Raw genomic sequence first — 17,692 nt, forward strand, 5'->3', positions numbered from 1 at the left:
CCCCCCCCCCCACCCCCCCCCCCCCCCACCCCCCCCCCCCCCCACCCCCCCCCCCCCCCACCCCCCCCCCCCCCCACCCCCCCCCCCCCCCACCCCCCCCCCCCCCCACCCCCCCCCCCCCCCACCCCCCCCCCCCCCCACCCCCCCCCCCCCCCACCCCCCCCCCCCCCCACCCCCCCCCCCCCCCACCCCCCCCCCCCCCCACCCCCCCCCCCCCCCACCCCCCCCCCCCCCCACCCCCCCCCCCCCCCACCCCCCCCCCCCCCCACCCCCCCCCCCCCCCACCCCCCCCCCCCCCCACCCCCCCCCCCCCCCACCCCCCCCCCCCCCCACCCCCCCCCCCCCCCACCCCCCCCCCCCCCCACCCCCCCCCCCCCCCACCCCCCCCCCCCCCCACCCCCCCCCCCCCCCACCCCCCCCCCCCCCCACCCCCCCCCCCCCCCACCCCCCCCCCCCCCCACCCCCCCCCCCCCCCACCCCCCCCCCCCCCCACCCCCCCCCCCCCCCACCCCCCCCCCCCCCCACCCCCCCCCCCCCCCACCCCCCCCCCCCCCCACCCCCCCCCCCCCCCACCCCCCCCCCCCCCCACCCCCCCCCCCCCCCACCCCCCCCCCCCCCCACCCCCCCCCCCCCCCACCCCCCCCCCCCCCCACCCCCCCCCCCCCCCACCCCCCCCCCCCCCCACCCCCCCCCCCCCCCACCCCCCCCCCCCCCCACCCCCCCCCCCCCCCACCCCCCCCCCCCCCCACCCCCCCCCCCCCCCACCCCCCCCCCCCCCCACCCCCCCCCCCCCCCACCCCCCCCCCCCCCCACCCCCCCCCCCCCCCACCCCCCCCCCCCCCCACCCCCCCCCCCCCCCACCCCCCCCCCCCCCCACCCCCCCCCCCCCCCACCCCCCCCCCCCCCCACCCCCCCCCCCCCCCACCCCCCCCCCCCCCCACCCCCCCCCCCCCCCACCCCCCCCCCCCCCCACCCCCCCCCCCCCCCACCCCCCCCCCCCCCCACCCCCCCCCCCCCCCACCCCCCCCCCCCCCCACCCCCCCCCCCCCCCACCCCCCCCCCCCCCCACCCCCCCCCCCCCCCACCCCCCCCCCCCCCCACCCCCCCCCCCCCCCACCCCCCCCCCCCCCCACCCCCCCCCCCCCCCACCCCCCCCCCCCCCCACCCCCCCCCCCCCCCACCCCCCCCCCCCCCCACCCCCCCCCCCCCCCACCCCCCCCCCCCCCCACCCCCCCCCCCCCCCACCCCCCCCCCCCCCCACCCCCCCCCCCCCCCACCCCCCCCCCCCCCCACCCCCCCCCCCCCCCACCCCCCCCCCCCCCCACCCCCCCCCCCCCCCACCCCCCCCCCCCCCCACCCCCCCCCCCCCCCACCCCCCCCCCCCCCCACCCCCCCCCCCCCCCACCCCCCCCCCCCCCCACCCCCCCCCCCCCCCACCCCCCCCCCCCCCCACCCCCCCCCCCCCCCACCCCCCCCCCCCCCCACCCCCCCCCCCCCCCACCCCCCCCCCCCCCCACCCCCCCCCCCCCCCACCCCCCCCCCCCCCCACCCCCCCCCCCCCCCACCCCCCCCCCCCCCCACCCCCCCCCCCCCCCACCCCCCCCCCCCCCCACCCCCCCCCCCCCCCACCCCCCCCCCCCCCCACCCCCCCCCCCCCCCACCCCCCCCCCCCCCCACCCCCCCCCCCCCCCACCCCCCCCCCCCCCCACCCCCCCCCCCCCCCACCCCCCCCCCCCCCCACCCCCCCCCCCCCCCACCCCCCCCCCCCCCCACCCCCCCCCCCCCCCACCCCCCCCCCCCCCCACCCCCCCCCCCCCCCACCCCCCCCCCCCCCCACCCCCCCCCCCCCCCACCCCCCCCCCCCCCCACCCCCCCCCCCCCCCACCCCCCCCCCCCCCCACCCCCCCCCCCCCCCACCCCCCCCCCCCCCCACCCCCCCCCCCCCCCACCCCCCCCCCCCCCCACCCCCCCCCCCCCCCACCCCCCCCCCCCCCCACCCCCCCCCCCCCCCACCCCCCCCCCCCCCCACCCCCCCCCCCCCCCACCCCCCCCCCCCCCCACCCCCCCCCCCCCCCACCCCCCCCCCCCCCCACCCCCCCCCCCCCCCACCCCCCCCCCCCCCCACCCCCCCCCCCCCCCACCCCCCCCCCCCCCCACCCCCCCCCCCCCCCACCCCCCCCCCCCCCCACCCCCCCCCCCCCCCACCCCCCCCCCCCCCCACCCCCCCCCCCCCCCACCCCCCCCCCCCCCCACCCCCCCCCCCCCCCACCCCCCCCCCCCCCCACCCCCCCCCCCCCCCACCCCCCCCCCCCCCCACCCCCCCCCCCCCCCACCCCCCCCCCCCCCCACCCCCCCCCCCCCCCACCCCCCCCCCCCCCCACCCCCCCCCCCCCCCACCCCCCCCCCCCCCCACCCCCCCCCCCCCCCACCCCCCCCCCCCCCCACCCCCCCCCCCCCCCACCCCCCCCCCCCCCCACCCCCCCCCCCCCCCACCCCCCCCCCCCCCCACCCCCCCCCCCCCCCACCCCCCCCCCCCCCCACCCCCCCCCCCCCCCACCCCCCCCCCCCCCCACCCCCCCCCCCCCCCACCCCCCCCCCCCCCCACCCCCCCCCCCCCCCACCCCCCCCCCCCCCCACCCCCCCCCCCCCCCACCCCCCCCCCCCCCCACCCCCCCCCCCCCCCACCCCCCCCCCCCCCCACCCCCCCCCCCCCCCACCCCCCCCCCCCCCCACCCCCCCCCCCCCCCACCCCCCCCCCCCCCCACCCCCCCCCCCCCCCACCCCCCCCCCCCCCCACCCCCCCCCCCCCCCACCCCCCCCCCCCCCCACCCCCCCCCCCCCCCACCCCCCCCCCCCCCCACCCCCCCCCCCCCCCACCCCCCCCCCCCCCCACCCCCCCCCCCCCCCACCCCCCCCCCCCCCCACCCCCCCCCCCCCCCACCCCCCCCCCCCCCCACCCCCCCCCCCCCCCACCCCCCCCCCCCCCCACCCCCCCCCCCCCCCACCCCCCCCCCCCCCCACCCCCCCCCCCCCCCACCCCCCCCCCCCCCCACCCCCCCCCCCCCCCACCCCCCCCCCCCCCCACCCCCCCCCCCCCCCACCCCCCCCCCCCCCCACCCCCCCCCCCCCCCACCCCCCCCCCCCCCCACCCCCCCCCCCCCCCACCCCCCCCCCCCCCCACCCCCCCCCCCCCCCACCCCCCCCCCCCCCCACCCCCCCCCCCCCCCACCCCCCCCCCCCCCCACCCCCCCCCCCCCCCACCCCCCCCCCCCCCCACCCCCCCCCCCCCCCACCCCCCCCCCCCCCCACCCCCCCCCCCCCCCACCCCCCCCCCCCCCCACCCCCCCCCCCCCCCACCCCCCCCCCCCCCCACCCCCCCCCCCCCCCACCCCCCCCCCCCCCCACCCCCCCCCCCCCCCACCCCCCCCCCCCCCCACCCCCCCCCCCCCCCACCCCCCCCCCCCCCCACCCCCCCCCCCCCCCACCCCCCCCCCCCCCCACCCCCCCCCCCCCCCACCCCCCCCCCCCCCCACCCCCCCCCCCCCCCACCCCCCCCCCCCCCCACCCCCCCCCCCCCCCACCCCCCCCCCCCCCCACCCCCCCCCCCCCCCACCCCCCCCCCCCCCCACCCCCCCCCCCCCCCACCCCCCCCCCCCCCCACCCCCCCCCCCCCCCACCCCCCCCCCCCCCCACCCCCCCCCCCCCCCACCCCCCCCCCCCCCCACCCCCCCCCCCCCCCACCCCCCCCCCCCCCCACCCCCCCCCCCCCCCACCCCCCCCCCCCCCCACCCCCCCCCCCCCCCACCCCCCCCCCCCCCCACCCCCCCCCCCCCCCACCCCCCCCCCCCCCCACCCCCCCCCCCCCCCACCCCCCCCCCCCCCCACCCCCCCCCCCCCCCACCCCCCCCCCCCCCCACCCCCCCCCCCCCCCACCCCCCCCCCCCCCCACCCCCCCCCCCCCCCACCCCCCCCCCCCCCCACCCCCCCCCCCCCCCACCCCCCCCCCCCCCCACCCCCCCCCCCCCCCACCCCCCCCCCCCCCCACCCCCCCCCCCCCCCACCCCCCCCCCCCCCCACCCCCCCCCCCCCCCACCCCCCCCCCCCCCCACCCCCCCCCCCCCCCACCCCCCCCCCCCCCCACCCCCCCCCCCCCCCACCCCCCCCCCCCCCCACCCCCCCCCCCCCCCACCCCCCCCCCCCCCCACCCCCCCCCCCCCCCACCCCCCCCCCCCCCCACCCCCCCCCCCCCCCACCCCCCCCCCCCCCCACCCCCCCCCCCCCCCACCCCCCCCCCCCCCCACCCCCCCCCCCCCCCACCCCCCCCCCCCCCCACCCCCCCCCCCCCCCACCCCCCCCCCCCCCCACCCCCCCCCCCCCCCACCCCCCCCCCCCCCCACCCCCCCCCCCCCCCACCCCCCCCCCCCCCCACCCCCCCCCCCCCCCACCCCCCCCCCCCCCCACCCCCCCCCCCCCCCACCCCCCCCCCCCCCCACCCCCCCCCCCCCCCACCCCCCCCCCCCCCCACCCCCCCCCCCCCCCACCCCCCCCCCCCCCCACCCCCCCCCCCCCCCACCCCCCCCCCCCCCCACCCCCCCCCCCCCCCACCCCCCCCCCCCCCCACCCCCCCCCCCCCCCACCCCCCCCCCCCCCCACCCCCCCCCCCCCCCACCCCCCCCCCCCCCCACCCCCCCCCCCCCCCACCCCCCCCCCCCCCCACCCCCCCCCCCCCCCACCCCCCCCCCCCCCCACCCCCCCCCCCCCCCACCCCCCCCCCCCCCCACCCCCCCCCCCCCCCACCCCCCCCCCCCCCCACCCCCCCCCCCCCCCACCCCCCCCCCCCCCCACCCCCCCCCCCCCCCACCCCCCCCCCCCCCCACCCCCCCCCCCCCCCACCCCCCCCCCCCCCCACCCCCCCCCCCCCCCACCCCCCCCCCCCCCCACCCCCCCCCCCCCCCACCCCCCCCCCCCCCCACCCCCCCCCCCCCCCACCCCCCCCCCCCCCCACCCCCCCCCCCCCCCACCCCCCCCCCCCCCCACCCCCCCCCCCCCCCACCCCCCCCCCCCCCCACCCCCCCCCCCCCCCACCCCCCCCCCCCCCCACCCCCCCCCCCCCCCACCCCCCCCCCCCCCCACCCCCCCCCCCCCCCACCCCCCCCCCCCCCCACCCCCCCCCCCCCCCACCCCCCCCCCCCCCCACCCCCCCCCCCCCCCACCCCCCCCCCCCCCCACCCCCCCCCCCCCCCACCCCCCCCCCCCCCCACCCCCCCCCCCCCCCACCCCCCCCCCCCCCCACCCCCCCCCCCCCCCACCCCCCCCCCCCCCCACCCCCCCCCCCCCCCACCCCCCCCCCCCCCCACCCCCCCCCCCCCCCACCCCCCCCCCCCCCCACCCCCCCCCCCCCCCACCCCCCCCCCCCCCCACCCCCCCCCCCCCCCACCCCCCCCCCCCCCCACCCCCCCCCCCCCCCACCCCCCCCCCCCCCCACCCCCCCCCCCCCCCACCCCCCCCCCCCCCCACCCCCCCCCCCCCCCACCCCCCCCCCCCCCCACCCCCCCCCCCCCCCACCCCCCCCCCCCCCCACCCCCCCCCCCCCCCACCCCCCCCCCCCCCCACCCCCCCCCCCCCCCACCCCCCCCCCCCCCCACCCCCCCCCCCCCCCACCCCCCCCCCCCCCCACCCCCCCCCCCCCCCACCCCCCCCCCCCCCCACCCCCCCCCCCCCCCACCCCCCCCCCCCCCCACCCCCCCCCCCCCCCACCCCCCCCCCCCCCCACCCCCCCCCCCCCCCACCCCCCCCCCCCCCCACCCCCCCCCCCCCCCACCCCCCCCCCCCCCCACCCCCCCCCCCCCCCACCCCCCCCCCCCCCCACCCCCCCCCCCCCCCACCCCCCCCCCCCCCCACCCCCCCCCCCCCCCACCCCCCCCCCCCCCCACCCCCCCCCCCCCCCACCCCCCCCCCCCCCCACCCCCCCCCCCCCCCACCCCCCCCCCCCCCCACCCCCCCCCCCCCCCACCCCCCCCCCCCCCCACCCCCCCCCCCCCCCACCCCCCCCCCCCCCCACCCCCCCCCCCCCCCACCCCCCCCCCCCCCCACCCCCCCCCCCCCCCACCCCCCCCCCCCCCCACCCCCCCCCCCCCCCACCCCCCCCCCCCCCCACCCCCCCCCCCCCCCACCCCCCCCCCCCCCCACCCCCCCCCCCCCCCACCCCCCCCCCCCCCCACCCCCCCCCCCCCCCACCCCCCCCCCCCCCCACCCCCCCCCCCCCCCACCCCCCCCCCCCCCCACCCCCCCCCCCCCCCACCCCCCCCCCCCCCCACCCCCCCCCCCCCCCACCCCCCCCCCCCCCCACCCCCCCCCCCCCCCACCCCCCCCCCCCCCCACCCCCCCCCCCCCCCACCCCCCCCCCCCCCCACCCCCCCCCCCCCCCACCCCCCCCCCCCCCCACCCCCCCCCCCCCCCACCCCCCCCCCCCCCCACCCCCCCCCCCCCCCACCCCCCCCCCCCCCCACCCCCCCCCCCCCCCACCCCCCCCCCCCCCCACCCCCCCCCCCCCCCACCCCCCCCCCCCCCCACCCCCCCCCCCCCCCACCCCCCCCCCCCCCCACCCCCCCCCCCCCCCACCCCCCCCCCCCCCCACCCCCCCCCCCCCCCACCCCCCCCCCCCCCCACCCCCCCCCCCCCCCACCCCCCCCCCCCCCCACCCCCCCCCCCCCCCACCCCCCCCCCCCCCCACCCCCCCCCCCCCCCACCCCCCCCCCCCCCCACCCCCCCCCCCCCCCACCCCCCCCCCCCCCCACCCCCCCCCCCCCCCACCCCCCCCCCCCCCCACCCCCCCCCCCCCCCACCCCCCCCCCCCCCCACCCCCCCCCCCCCCCACCCCCCCCCCCCCCCACCCCCCCCCCCCCCCACCCCCCCCCCCCCCCACCCCCCCCCCCCCCCACCCCCCCCCCCCCCCACCCAGCCGCAGGTTCCCTACCCCTGCTTTAGCCACTATATCATGCTGATGACAAGTCACACTGTTTGAGCGTAAATTCAACTTTTAAGCACCTACCCACTTTTAAAAGTGATTATATGTTTGCACAGACCATAATATAATGGAAACTGTTTGAGTCATGCCACTTTTGAACTTCTAGATACCTTACCCTCTTGTCTTATTTACCTAGCTGGCCTTTTTGCGTGGGGCCCAGAAATCTGATGCCGGCTGCTTCCAGTCTTCTCCCATTAACATCTTCAAGTTAAAGCATTTGAAATATTCTAGACAATGACTTAAAAAAGAGGCAAAAACATTAGGAGGGATAAGAAACATGTATGTTTTATCCTTTTTGTTCTTGTTGGATATTTAACAATAATCTGTAGTGGCAACTGAATACTAGCATTCTTTTACAGTCCCTCACCACTTTTGGACATGGCATCTTATTTTATATGTATATGCTCATTGTTAGCCAAACCAATTGCATAATTACATCCCATACTTTCCTACATTCATATCTGGAATGACTGATAGTCTTTTGAAACAAAAGTACATGGCATAAATGTGCATGGAAAATGAAATTATTTTTACATATAGTTTTACATTGAGGCAATATTCTTTGACAAGAGGACTAAAAGTATTAAGCTGGAGGGATTTTTTCTATTTTTATTGAAGATATATAGGTTCAATTTTTATAAAATAATCTACAATTCTGTATTCTACCATTTGTTACAAACTAATCTATCTCTTGAACTAAACGTTTTGAGTGTCTAATTTAAACTTCCATGACATTAAAAAAATCTAAACTGTCTCCTTAAAAGCACTTTTTCATTCTAAAATGCTTCTCCAAAGATAACAAATTCTTGTCCAAACAAAGCTAAAATATTTTGTAAACAATCACTTCTCAGGCTGAAATTAGACAAGATATTTGGGCAATCTGATGAATTTCCCATTTTTTGATTTGGCCAACGAATTAAGAGACTAACACTGGTTTATCCCTCACCATCCCATGCTGTTTTTTCTGTGCGAACCTTCTTCTAGTGCTACTTCACCTTCTAGGGAACAGCATTGGGGGGGGGGGATTAGTGGTAGAGGAAAATGTCATCAAGTGGCAGAAAACTCATGGTGACCCTTAGGATTTTCAAAGCAAAAGACAAACAGAAGTGGTTTGCTAGTACCTGCCTTTTAAAGTGGAAACCTGGGATACAGAATTGATCAAAAATATACTGCCCTACCACAACAGTTCCAGCCTAAGTTCTCTATAGTTACTTTGAAAGGGATCAGAGGTCTGCAGTTGGACTGCCAACATCTCATCTAGCTTAGCCCTATACTTTGCTTGGCCCTAAAAGTTCATGTACAATTTTTTCTTCTCTCAACAATCCAGGCTCTAATAGTTCCCTTATTCAGGGGAAAGGGAGGGTAAGAAGCAGCCAGCCAAATGTTTTTAAAATCATGCAGAAAAACTGGAAATTAATATAAAATTGATTTAAACCAAATCTAGTGCCACAAAACAGATTAGGTGGCAAAGAGTACAAAAATAATTAGTAGATTATTGAAAAAATGTGGACATTTAAGCAACACATAATTAACACGGAGGAGCACACTGCAAGTAACTCATACTGGTGAAGCCTTTTCCTTCCACGGATTTGGATGCACCTGAAACACACAGAGTGGCCCTAACCACAGGAAGTATTCTGTTTAATGGACTAGAAGGGATAAGTGAATGCTTGTCATAATAATTTATAATATAAAACTGATCTTCATGGGTCATTTTTATCTTCTTAGTTCACTCTAAAAAAAAAAGCCAATAAAGTATCACGACTTTCAGCTGTCATAGTAGAAAACAGTTTTTCAGACCTACTTACAAATCAGGTTGCTGATCTTTCTGTATCTCATGTTGTGGTACAGGATAGAGGGCTTCATATGTTCTAGCTTCACCTGACCCATGGATTGCAAAAGCATTAAACTGGTCAGTAGCTGGTGGGAAATAGCTCCAAGGAACATGAGCTCTGCCATTCCAGTGAGTACTGGTTCTTGAGACTTCAAATTTTAACGGAAGCTCTTGCTGTATTTAAAGGAAAAGAAAGATTGAGCCTGATTTTCCGAGCAGTAGGCAACGATTAGGTATCAAGGAAAACGAAGTGGTCACTTACTTTCAACACTTTCCTTCTGCCACAAAGTAACAAAATGAGATACTGCCCATGCCTATGAAAACATGGTACAATCATACTGCAAATTCGTTTACAAGCATACCTGCAAGCCAGTAATGTATTACTGCTCTTAGATGCACATGATTTTACTTAACAAAATGTAAACACATTTTCTAAAAAAATCAGTTACGTAGAACTAATATATAGGATTACATTTGCCACAGTCTGAACCACGTAAGAACAGGGTTTTCATCTGAAAACAACATTTTTATATATAAGTTCTTCTCTTAGTAACTACAACATTCATGCACATATTGTGGCTTGATAATGTGGGTCAAGGATAGCAACCCCCTAAATATGTCTCCCACTGATTCATCAGGGGGATCTTTTATTTCTGTTTTATGCACAGGCACTGCTTAATCTTTGCAGATACTGAACTACTCTAAATATTTTTTATCCATAGCAAGCAACATAGACATCACCTTCAATCTCATGCAGAACAGTGATCAGACTAGTAACGTAACAGTACTTATTTCTAGTTAAGATTATTTTCTTTTGTGGGGTGGGGCAGCTATATGTCAAGGAACAGAAGGCAGACTACAGTAGAAAGGGACACCAATTTTAAAATAAAGCAAAGCATGTGTTCCATCAGCACCTGTCTACAATACCTACAATATGGTATATCATTTACTGAGATTAAATATTTTTAAAACTCACAGTGCAATCCTATGCAGTTACTCTCGTCTAAACCTACTGTAATAACTAATATTTCAGAGACCAACTTTACACTGTATTGCTTTATTAGTGTAGGCTCTGAGATGACATAAAGATTCTACTTGTGTGAATCTTAGTTTGCTTGATATCTAATGCTATTTGATCGCATTGTCTTATTCTGTGTAATCAATCTCAATGAAATAGATGGGTTATAACGCAAATAAATATATGAGTTTCTGATTATAGCAACCAATTACCTTTTGTTTAGAAAGTATCCACATAAATATGGGAGAACCTTGATCTAATCACTGACTTAAATCATTCTACTTTACAACTGTGTGAAAAAAGTAATCCATTATTTTAGCTTTGTGTGTTCTCTCTGAAGTGTGCAGTGGGACATAAGGAGTATTTTCAATGATAAATTAACACTGATAGCTATTTAAAAGCAAAATCTTAGCAATTGCAGAACTCATGAGAAGTTCTACCTGCCAACATGTTCACATCAGTCATAAAAGACAGAAGAATCCTGTCCAATGTGGAACTTGGTAAAAGACACTGATCACTCTTTCACTTCATGTAAGTAATACTGAAGACAATAATGACAGCATTTTTGCCTGTCCTTACCCCATATCCTTCAGAAACGGATATCTTAACTAGAAGAAAAATGTAAATACGTGTAACTTTTCCTCTACTGAAGGATCTGGCTTTAATCACCTATTCCCGTGGTGGCGAACCTATGGCACTCCAGATATTCATGGACTACAATTCCCATCAGCCCCTGCCAGCATGGCCAATTAGCCATGGTGGCAGGGGCTGATGGGAATTGTAGTTCATGAACTTCTGGAGTGCCATAGGTTCGTCACCACTGACCTATTCTGTAATTCTTCTTTGCTCAAAGTACAACCGTGTACTTACAGCTTTGATTTGCTAGCCTTTTCCCTTTCGTACAAGGACAGCGTATGTACAGAGACACACCCCATCATTCCCTTCTACTCAAAATATAGAACCAACTATTATTTTCTAAAGTTCTAAAGTTCCAGACCAGCTCCAAACATATGGGAATTAACAGGAGTGATACAGAAATTCCTTGAACTAGGTCCTTTTGTTTCACTTGTTCAAATTGGGAATTCTCTGAAGTTAGCACTTAAACAATAAGCTTGCAATGTATAACTGCAGAAAATATTGGTAAGTTTTAAAATGTTTACTTACGGACAGAGCTCCACTTCTAGATACTGCTCAGTTTGGCCATTCAGGAAGAATGCTTCTACAACTAAGAATACATAAACCACAAGTACTTATTTCATCCAATTATTTTTACGTGCCAGTTATTTAGTTTTACTTTCTATTCTAGATATAGATTCCACTAACTATCATAGCTCTAATTACTTTTACTATTGCTGAAACTACATTTACAACAAATCCACTGACAGAAAGTAAAGAATAGATCAATTCTGCCACCTAGATGATAGAAAAAGGGAAGGGATTGCAAGCTGTCACTAAGGTATATGAAGCTTAGGAACTCTTTATTGGAGGCCTGCAGTGTGAAATTGAGCAGAACTGAGTAATCACCAGAAGTAAAAACCTTAACTACAGGAATCTGGTGTAATGTACCCCTAAACCAATGGACTGAATATGAAATAACTGGGAAATGAATCTCATCCACATTCATGAAAAACCTACTTAAGCTACTTTTTACTATGCTCCAGTTCAGCAGGGGTCAACAGAAAGAGTAATGTAGTAACGATACAATGCAAATAGCTTCCAAAAGAATCATTTCTTCTTTGCCCATAAAAACAAAGTTACAAAGGAAAATCCTCTATATTTCCTCTAACAGTGGTTAAGCAGTCAGCTGAAACTCTTGCAGACTCCAGTCATCAGTTGTAAAAAATATGGTTTGTAAAAAAAAAAATACTTGGAGCATTTCAGTGGCAAACCTTTCAAAAATTAAGTTTGTGCCTGAATCTGCGCTTTCAGAATTTTAAGTCTGGGCTTCTGGTTCTATCATAGAAAGGTAACTGACAAGGACGTAGGTAAGGGGGGGTTCTCGGGTTCAACCCCCCCCCCCATTCATGTCCGAAGCTCTGCCCCCCTCCCCCCGTTTGTGGGTTTTAAAAACATTTTTAGTGTATTTTCGGTTTTTGGCCTGCAGGGGGCGCATTATTTAGGCTAGCTGCACCAAACTTTCAGGGATTGTTTAGGGGACTCTTCTGATGATACTACATGGGTTTGGTAAGGTTTGGGTCAGGGAGTCCAAAGTTATGGACTCCAAAAGGGGGTGCCCCCATCCTCCATTGTTTCCAATGGGGGCTAATAGAAGATGATGGCTCCAACTGTGAGGGTCCATAACTTTGGACACCCTGAACCAAACTTCACCTACCTGGGAGGTATCATCAGGGGCGTCTCTTACTGATACAACCCAGGTTTTGTGAAGTTTGGTCCAGGGGATCCAAAGCTATGGACTCCCAAAGGAGATGCCCCATCCTCCATTGTTTCCAATGGGAGCTAATAGAAGACGGGGGCTACACCTTTGAGGGTCCATAACTTTGGACACCCTGAACCAAACTTCACCAAACCTGGGTGGTATCATTAGGAGAGTCTCCTAAAGATACCCTGAAAGTTTGGTGCTTCTAGCTTAACAATTGCACCCCTGACAGCAGGTACCCCCCAAATTTCCCCAGATTCTGCTTTTAAATCCACCCCCTTCGGCATGGATTTAAAAGGAGAATCTGAGGTCCTCAGTTTAGAAGAAGAAGAAGAAGAGTTTGGATTTATATCCCCCCCTTTCTCTCCTGTAGGGGACTCAAAGGAGCTTACAATCTCCTTGCCCTTCCCCCTCACAACAAACACCCTGTGAGGTAGGTGGGGCTGAGAGAGCTCCGATTTACACATTTGCTAATAAGTATATACTTTAAACATACTAACATGCCATGTAACAGCTTGCTAATCCATTTTCTCTTCTGTATCATAGGTTGTCACTACAGTTCTCATAGCACTTCATTTTTCTTGAACTTCTGAAGCACAAGCTGTGTGCCAACTTTCACAAGGAATCTTACGGTAATGACATAATTTGAAATTCAGAATGGAATAATTAGCTGATATTATTTACGCTACAATGCCACGAAAGCCACACTGATATGTCCCTTTACCAAACAGGCAGAGCTGCACAGAGGACAATAAAAATGGACATTGGTTGTATGAGAACAGGACACGTTTCACGATTGATTGAAGTAGAATGATCAATACATAACGCTGCTTGATGCTTGTTTATTTGAGCTATATAACCTCAAACATCTTAATAAAAAGGAAATCAATCCCTCTCTTCTACCCTAAGTGCTTTAAAAGCAAGTGTCTGTTCAGAATTCTCAACTAGTCCATGTATTTACCCACTCAAGCAATGTGAGGATGACGTTTTTATTGACAGTAATACCAACCTCTATGCAAGGATTTATGGCTAGAGTACCCTAAATTTAAACTCCAATAAACTATTTCACTTACCCTCATAATCCCACAACCCACTGAATGGTTTTCCAGGATCACTGGGAGGAGCTGGAGGATCATTATAAAATGGAGCAGTTATATTCATCAAGAGTCCTGCATCGGCAGGAGCCAGCCTGATTGTCACTGGATCGAGAGACACCGGAAAGCCGTTCCATGTATGCTCAATTTTGAACTCCATCTGAATATTTTGGAGGTAAACATACCATTTTAGATTTCATTACCACAAATACCACTAAGACGTCTGGCAACAAAGCTTGTGGATTACTTTGCTCTGCCGTAATATTTACTCTTATGACCATTGCCTCATGATCTCTTAAAATATCAACTGCAAACCCACTGCCAGAGTTGGACATTGCATACTTCCAATACAAATATTTTATTACAGTAATCATGCTAGTTTACAGATTTGTATCACTTCTAAATCAATTCTATTCATATATCATAGAACTGTTGCAATGGCAAAGAAATATTACACAGCTAGACACAGCAACAAAATACAACATGCAAGGAAAAAATCTTGACTGTATAAATAGTATTTTAACTGAAATGTTATGATCTCCAAAATGTTTTACAATCTGTCAGCAAAACAATGGCCCAACTAGGGATGTGAGTCTTCCACTTCCCCCCTCAGGGCAAAAGGCTTGAAGAATCTTTAAAAATACTGAACAGGGGTCGGAAGAAAAACAGAAAGTGATACACACCAGGAAATCAGGGGGAAATGTTCCCTTTCACACCTTGACATCTCCAGAATTACTGCATTAGAGGCTAACTGACACATATGGGCAGATTCCATATTTAACTGCTATCCTCACACTGCTATCCTCACAAATATCTTGTGCTGTTGTAGTTTTCTTAAGTGTCTGCCTGTTCCTGCCCAGTTTCACCACATGGTGTCCACAGTGATCAAAAAGCTAACTTACAAATATTCAAATTTATTGCCATCTTCCTAAGAAAGGCATATTTCCTCAAGAAATACTGGTGGGAACTTTATCCTTGGATTAAACAAAACTGTTAACAAATCCAGAGGATGAAAGGTTGTGTTCAAGTTTGCAATTTAAAAAAATACCCAAAAAATTCAGTTACAGACTCCCAACTCATGTGATTAAGGCTGTCTTTACACACTGCTGAAAAGTTCAAATTAGTGCATAACATAAAAGATTCACCTTCATTTGAATTCTAGGGTCAAACAACCCCAGCCCCACATTCCACAGCCCCTTCACACATCATTTCCATCAACGGTTGCAAAACTCATACTGAGTGTTGTCTAGGACAAGGATGATCAGGGACATGGAAACCAAGCCCTACAAGGAAAGGCTGAGCAATTTGGGAATGTATAATCTGAAAAAGAGGAAGTTGAGGAAGTTTGCCCTCTTGAAGTATCTGAAAGGCTGTTTGTTGCTCCTCCTCTCCGGCAATGGTTAAACAAATGCTTGTCAGGGATGCTCTAGGGCTAGACTGACCCTGCACTGGACTAGATGGCCAGTATGGTCCCTTCCCACTATAATTCTGTGATCTATTAATTCCATACAATGAGTGTTCTTGTTAGTTGGTAAACACCGGGTCACTCTTTTTAAAAGTTTCCCAAAATCCTCTATGGAAGTTCTGCTAAATATATTAATTTGTACTGAGCTAATATTTTAATCTTGTATAGACCAATACTTATAGACATAAAATATAAAATACTCAATTCTTGTACCCCACGGCAAGACCCCCATGGAAAATGGTGGCACATACCTTAACTTTCCCACCTTGCCTCAGCATCCCATAAAAGGAGAATGGATGAAAACAGAGTGGATGATGAAAACTGGAAGAAATGCTCCTTCAACACAGACTCATGCTAGGCAGGCTCTCTTCCTAATCTTAATCAGTGGAAATATCGGGAATGGGGGGATCTGCACCCCTGACAGGACCATCTTTGAGAAATATGAGTGAATCTTTATTGTCCTCACTGATAGGCACATTACCTTTGATTAGGCTCTGAATTCGCTTAAACCAGTGATAAGCCAAACCGCTTCCTTATTATCCCTTGTCTCAATGTAACTCAAAAACCCCATAGCTCTTGATTCTGGCTGCCAACTTTCCCCTTAGCTAGGGGAAGTGGTGAAAGGCAGGCCTAGGACTAGGTGAAGATTAGGTACTGCCGGAAGAGGACCCCCAGTACTAGGGATAGTAAGACGGGTCCTCCAACGTGTGGCTCAGAAAACTGGTCGAGCTCAAACACTCCTCAACAACCGGGAGCGAGGACAGGCAGGTTATCACCCGGGGTGGGCTGGGACCCAGGCTCAAAACTGCCCTTGGGGAGGCAGGATGCCACACTGGGGTAATTTTGATTTGGTGGAGGAAGACATAACTTAATGAACAGTTGTTAGGTAGGATTACATTATTACTGGAAAAAGAAAATATGCTAGGGGAGAAGTGAAGAGTTAAATGCACTGGGTTTTGTCTGTAGAGATGTGATGAACAGAATAATGATAATGCAATATAACTAAATCCATTGATTTCAATACTGCATAAGATTGCACTGTATATTTGGACTTTGGAAGGGGTGTCTTTTATAGTTAGTTAAGGCCCCTCTGAATAGTTATATCAAGAACTGTCAAAATAGTGTCATGATTTTTGCTGTCTGAGTCTTTAGTAAAACATAAAAGGATGTTGTTTAATTATTTCAAGGTCTTTTTGGCTAGTGGCTCTTGAATGTACTTTTTAACATTATATGGCTTGCCACTGTGTCTGTACTCTGAGTTACTTATTCTAGCAACATTTTAAAACAATTTGACAGTAGAATTTTCCATTAATGCCCAGATGAGGAACAGAAAACACCAATATTGTAAATTTATAAATTAAGACGGTTGGAACTTTGAAGTACACACAAGAAAGTTTTTTGTAGAGCTTTTGATGGAATATATGGAAATGTGTATATTTAAGAGGTGGGCTGTTTTGTACTACATGCTAAGAACAGAATTTTTTCCAAATTCTGAAGAGAATTGAAGTTAAAAATAATACAAGAAAATTAATGTTATATTTGAAGTTATATACATTTGATTTCTGTAGATTTTGAACTTCTGCTAGTGTAAAGGAAATTTGTAAGCTACAGTTGTCAACTGACAACAGCTATTTCGAGGGATCAAAGTAAGTTGCTCATTAATTTACATTAAAATCCATTTTGTTTTGTGTGCTGAGTGAGTAAAAATAGCAGCAAATATAGTGCAGTACAGTGAGAAACCCAAAACAGTGCACAGGCTTTCAAGTTGGGGAACTGTGATGTGAGTTTAAAATTATGCATAGCTTGTAAAAGTGAATAGACAAAACCTATTTCCTTTGTCTAACAGGACAGGAAAACAGGGTGCATCCAATTAAGTTATTGAGGAGTTGGTTTACATCAGACCAAAGAGAGTACTTGGTTCAAAGACTGACTTGGCTTTTTTTTTTGCCGGAATAGCAACTTGTTTGGGGCGTGTCTCTGCTCAGACCCATTGTGCTCCAGGTATGTCTCATTACCTGGAGGAGGAGCTGCCGCCGCTGGAGGGTTGGGATAGCCTGAGGGACTTGCAGCAGAATGGAGAGAGTTGACATGCTGCAACAGACCCAGATTGTCTGACCGTCATCCTCCAAATGGGGGTGGGACACAACCGGGAGCACATCAACGACCGTTTCAGGCAGGTTGCATTCCCAGCTGGCAGATTGGGGCCTCAAGGCCAGACAAGTCTGCAGCAAAAAGTGGCCATGTCCCCCTCTCCTACAACCAGCGGTTCTTCTAGCGAGAGAGTGCTGGCAGAGGAGACAGGCAGGCAGGATGGGGCAAGGCAGCCAAGGAAAGTAGGGCAAGTGAAAGGGAGATAAATAGAACGGTTTTGGGGAAAGGTGAGCATTGAGAGGAAAGTGGATGAAGGGGAACTGGCTAACTGAACTGTGACGGCTTGTCCCGCAAGGCCTCGGTGTTGGAGGCCTGTTCTAACCCTCCGTCCCTTACCCGGGCTTTGGTCGACCCGTCCTGGCCCTCGGTCTCTGCGGACGGTCAGATGGGCTGAGCTTCTTGACCCACAGCTTGCTTGTGGGAAATGTGCCTAGCCCTACTGCTGCATCTGCTTGCCAGTCTTCCGCCCCGGCCTTCCCTTCCTCCTCCTGTACAGGCCCGGTCCGTTCTTCCTCCGCCCCCTTCTTCTGGCCTCCTACTGTAGCTCCGCTCCGCTCTCCTCTGCTTCCTCTCCAACTCACACCTCTCCTCTCCTTCCACACACCCACCGCCCGACCTTCCAGCCTCTTCCCTTTGGTACCCATCCACCACCTTCCTCCCGTGTGTTAGGCCCGCCTCCCACTCTGCGCCCCACCCCCTTGAGCTTTCGCGGGCCCGGCCCGCCAT

The 17,692-nt window shown here is 61.2% G+C and overlaps 1 protein-coding gene across 4 annotated transcripts; it reads right to left on the reverse strand.

Moving 5' to 3' along the window:
• Nucleotides 1–6,992: 6,992 nt before the first annotated feature.
• On the reverse strand, nt 6,993–17,632 carry LOC125439927 (UPF0462 protein C4orf33-like). Of its 4 annotated transcripts, XM_048509290.1 has the most exons (7): nt 17,303–17,632; nt 15,067–15,080; nt 13,330–13,510; nt 11,044–11,104; nt 9,124–9,175; nt 8,836–9,035; nt 6,993–7,265 (listed from the first exon to the last, which is right to left on the reverse strand). In XM_048509290.1, the coding sequence occupies exons 3-7, from the start codon at nt 13,508–13,510 to the stop codon at nt 7,160–7,162; spliced, it is 600 nt and encodes a 199-aa protein (XP_048365247.1). In that variant the 5' UTR covers nt 15,067–15,080; nt 17,303–17,632; the 3' UTR covers nt 6,993–7,159. The 4 variants fall into 4 exon arrangements, with proteins under 4 accessions (XP_048365247.1, XP_048365245.1, XP_048365246.1 ...); XM_048509288.1 differs by lacking the exons at nt 15,067–15,080; nt 17,303–17,632 and adding an exon at nt 14,496–15,026; XM_048509289.1 differs by lacking the exon at nt 15,067–15,080 and having other exon boundaries at nt 6,994–7,265.
• Nucleotides 17,633–17,692: the final 60 nt, after the last annotated feature.

This window comes from Sphaerodactylus townsendi, linkage group LG10, assembly GCF_021028975.2.
Source record: "Sphaerodactylus townsendi isolate TG3544 linkage group LG10, MPM_Stown_v2.3, whole genome shotgun sequence".
Classification (NCBI taxonomy): domain Eukaryota; kingdom Metazoa; phylum Chordata; class Lepidosauria; order Squamata; family Sphaerodactylidae; genus Sphaerodactylus; species Sphaerodactylus townsendi.

Bases quoted from the DNA above. Each gene is read 5' to 3' on its own strand.
- LOC125439927 (XM_048509288.1), bottom strand. The intron at 9,176-11,043 runs GTAAGTAAACAT...ATGTTTTCATAG, and splicing joins CTAGAAGTGGAGCTCTGTCC to GCATGGGCAGTATCTCATTT. The intron at 9,036-9,123 runs GTAAGTGACCAC...CTTTAAATACAG, and splicing joins GCAGAAGGAAAGTGTTGAAA to CAAGAGCTTCCGTTAAAATT.